This window comes from Pinus tabuliformis, chromosome 5_2 (assembly GCF_031772625.1).
Source record: "Pinus tabuliformis cultivar Carrire ecotype Pingquan chromosome 5_2, CPIR1, whole genome shotgun sequence".
Classification (NCBI taxonomy): Eukaryota; Viridiplantae; Streptophyta; class Pinopsida; order Pinales; family Pinaceae; genus Pinus; species Pinus tabuliformis.
This window is the reverse complement of record NC_142306.1, coordinates 754,185,454-754,187,515: the sequence shown is the minus strand read 5'-3', so window position 1 is coordinate 754,187,515 and position 2,062 is coordinate 754,185,454. Positions and strand designations below refer to the sequence as shown.

General features: G+C 45.0%; 1 protein-coding gene across 1 annotated transcript; it reads left to right on the top strand.

Annotated features, from left to right (window-relative positions):
• The first annotated feature begins 870 nt into the window (after positions 1 to 870).
• LOC149161445 (L-type lectin-domain containing receptor kinase S.1-like) lies at positions 871 to 1,308 on the top strand. The gene has a single exon (XM_089434884.1). The coding sequence runs from the start codon at positions 871 to 873 to the stop codon at positions 1,306 to 1,308; it is 438 nt and encodes a 145-aa protein (XP_089291010.1).
• The last annotated feature ends 754 nt before the right edge of the window (positions 1,309 to 2,062 follow it).

Sequence of the window (2,062 nt, the reverse complement as noted above, 5' to 3'; positions counted from 1 at the left end):
TCGTCTCTGGCTCGGTATTGGAGCTCAATAATCCGAGCTTCAATACCTTCTCCATTTCGCTTCCCTCGTATTCATTCCCCAGCTTCGAATGTCCCGGAGAATGCCTCTGTAAACCTTGCGGAAACCTACCTGGCCCAAAATGTTTTCGTCCCTAAACCGTCTCGTCGCGATGCTGAGATCCTTGTAAGTGAATCTATGGGGTCAGAACTCCTTGTCCCATTTTTCGATCTTTCCTTTGGATTCCGCTCTTTTCAAAAACACAGCTACAACCGCCAGCGAGAGGAGAACCACAACGGCTACTGTAACGCCGGCTATTAATCCCGCTAAGACTCGAGAAATTACGGAATGGTCTTCAAAGAAATTGCCCCCTGTGCCCGCTGAAAAGCCAAAAAACATCTTCTCTTTTAGAACGCAGTGCAGATCGATTTTCGCGGATGCGTGCGGCTTCTGCGGTCTGGGTAAGCCGACCAACATTATGCTAACGTTGAGCTTTACTGCCGAAGGCAAGGACTGCCCGTCGATATCTTGCATCTCCCGTCGGTTACCAACTCAAGGACAGGGTGATTGATAGCCGGCGTTATAGTGGCGGCTCTGTTTCTCATCTCATTGGCGGCTGCGGCCGTGTTCCTCAAAGAGCCGAAAACAGAGAATAGTTTGATGTATGGGAGCAGGAGTTTTGGCCCACAGATTTGCTTACAGGGAACTCAACATCGGCACGAGCGGATTCAGGAACGAAAACGTTTTGGGTGAGGCGGGTTTCTACAAGGTTTTGCGCTGCGTTCTCCCTGGCAGCAGCCAAGAAGTCGCAGTAAATGCATAACCAAGGAGTTCACTAGGGGAATGAAGGGGTTCGTGGCAGAGATCTCGACCATGGGGCGTATGCAGCACAGGAATCTGGTACAGCTCCGGGGCTGGTGCAGGAAGCAAAAACGATTATTCATCGTTAGGTTTACTCATATTCCGGAAGTCGACGACCGTTCTGCCGTGGAGTCAAGGATACGCGATACTCAGAGGCGTAGTGGCAGGGCTGGTGTATCTGCACGAGGGATGGGAGAGGAAGGTCATCCGCACATAGACATCAAGTCTAGCAACGTGCTCATGGATTCGGATCTCAACGGGTGGCTCAGAGATTTCGGCCTCGCCCGGCTGTATGGACACAACCAAAACTCGGGGACGACTCGCGCCAGAGCTGACACGGACGGGGAAGGCTACGTCAAGCTCAGGCGTTTCGGAGGTGGCGTGCGGGAGGAAGGCCGTGAACATACCGACGCACGCCAAACCGTTGTTATTGCTACAGTACGCCCATGAGCCTCTGCTAGAGGCGGCAGATCCGAAGCTCGGAAATGAATAATACGTGGGCGAAATGCAGCTGGTGTTGAAACTGGCTTTGTGGTGCTCCAACACCAAAACCAAAGCAAGGCCGTGGATGCTGTGTCAAATACTGGAAACTTTAAGTGAGTGCTTGTTCAGATTCGAATTATCATCCTCTTGAAAACGTGGTGCTTTTTAATCGATTTACTTTCTCGCTTCTGGTTGGTTATTTGAATTGATTGATTTTTCCACTAATGATTATAACAATTTAGAGGCTTTTAATTGAAGAGAATTAAAACCTTTAAAAAGTATAAGGATGGATTTGGTTGGTTTGTAAATTATTTGTGGTTTATTCTTCCTTAAACTTAAATTATAAGAGGGATTATGGTCGGAAATATTAGTAGGGAATAAAACTGTTTCAAGGCACATCTCAGCTCAATCAAAACTCACCTATCTTAAAAGTGAGCAAATTACTTTTTTATCCAGTATTAGGGCTACTCTCAACCTAAACTCTACTTAACTTTATAATTAAAATACAATTAGCTTATATCGTAAAACAAAATATTTATTTATTTATTTATTTATGATGAGTTATAATGTTATCTATATAAATGTTTGTGATATGTTAATGCGTCATAAGGACAACGATTTTAAGGTTAATAGACACATAAATAGAGTATACACATGACTTTTTTATCAACCTAGATTGCGTGGATTTGATTTATCAATTTGGTGTATATTATTTGTCTTA